General features: G+C 38.0%; 1 protein-coding gene across 1 annotated transcript; it reads right to left on the bottom strand.

Moving 5' to 3' along the window:
• Positions 1–348: 348 nt before the first annotated feature.
• Positions 349–1,008, bottom strand: LOC122596964. The gene has a single exon (XM_043769604.1). It carries the CDS (start codon positions 1,006–1,008, stop codon positions 349–351), a length of 660 nt encoding a protein of 219 aa, XP_043625539.1.
• Between the last annotated feature and the right edge of the window lie 474 nt (positions 1,009–1,482).

Raw genomic sequence — 1,482 nt, 5'->3', positions numbered from 1 at the left:
TAATAGAAGGTGCATAATGAAAATTGTCTAGAACAAAAATTAAACCGAAAGGAAGAACTAAATGAAATTCTCCAATCGCTTCAACAGCTGCTGGTAGACCATTGCCCACTATCAACTGCAAAGCTCCGGGCTTCAGTTTCCTCATTTTCCTAAGCCCCTGTAATTCATTACAGATGTGAGTTCCACAGCTAGTGTCATAAACCCACGATTAGTTAAGGAAAATAATTCAATGGTGAAGATACCTGAAGTACTAGCGCCGCTAGTATTCTTCTTTTTCGAGTTCAACTCGGCAAGATACTTAGGACAGTTCCTCTTCTAGTGCCCGACTTCATTACAATGATGAAAGCTCTAGTCTTTAGCCGGATGCTCTTTCTTAGCCGGAGGAGTCTTCTTTGGTTTGGAAGGATTTGCAACTTGCTTGCCCTTTCCTTTGCCATCAGCTTTGCCTCTAGCTTGTTGCGATCTTTTAGCTTTTTGGATCTGACCCCCTTTGATCATAAGAACATTAGAGTCATTGGCCTTTTTAGGAATCTTTTTCTCAAATTCATTGAGCATAGCATGGAGTTCATTAACACTCTTTTTCATAGAGTGCATGTTATAGTTTTGCACAAAACTCTCAAATTCATTAGGAAGATATTTGAGAATCATGCCAACTTTAACATCTTTATGATAAGCATACTCCATTGATTCCATTTTGTCAAAAATGCTCTTAATCTTGAGCACATGACTGCTAACCGACTTTCCAGATTCAAGTTTCATATCATGGTGTTCCACGACATTGTCGAAAAGTTCCACTTCGGCTTGTTTCTCATATAAAGATTTCAGCTCTCTCATCATATCATATGGAGTGTAACATGCGAATTGTTTTTGTATCTCGGGAGACATGCTCGCAAGCATCAAACAACAAACTTTATTAAATCTAGTGTACTGAACTCTATAGTCAGCTTTTTCAGCTGCTGTAGCAGTGGCAGCCGGTTCATTAGGCCATTCTTTTTCAATGACATCCATACGTTCCTCAACTCGCAGAACAATTCGTAGTTGACGAAACCAGTCATTGAAATTTGATCCAGTAAGCTTTTCTCTTTCAAACATTTACCGAAAAGCATTGGTGTTTGTGGAGGGATTCATTGCCATCTACAAAACAGATTAAGTTCAAAAATCAGTATTTTCGATAATCAATCCTTAAGAAATTAATTACCCAAATGTTTATACAATAAACAATTATTTTCATTAAGGCTAGGATCCAATTGACGTGCAACCATTTCATCAGTTGATCTGCTAAAAATGATTACACTCGAAAGGTAAGTGACGATCAATAATTGCATTACAAGTGCAATTCCTAGAAAGTATGGGACCTACATAAGACACTCGATTCATCAAGTGATCTTTTGTAGTCATGTTTTGTCTCATCTTTTGCCACAGGTCAAGGTCTCACCGCTTAACTCGCTTTAAGTCGGACAAACTAAGAACGCGCAAAATTGA

Source organism: Erigeron canadensis, chromosome 4, assembly GCF_010389155.1.
Source record: "Erigeron canadensis isolate Cc75 chromosome 4, C_canadensis_v1, whole genome shotgun sequence".
Taxonomy (NCBI): Eukaryota; Viridiplantae; Streptophyta; class Magnoliopsida; order Asterales; family Asteraceae; genus Erigeron; species Erigeron canadensis.
This window is presented reverse-complemented; position numbering and strand designations above follow the sequence as displayed.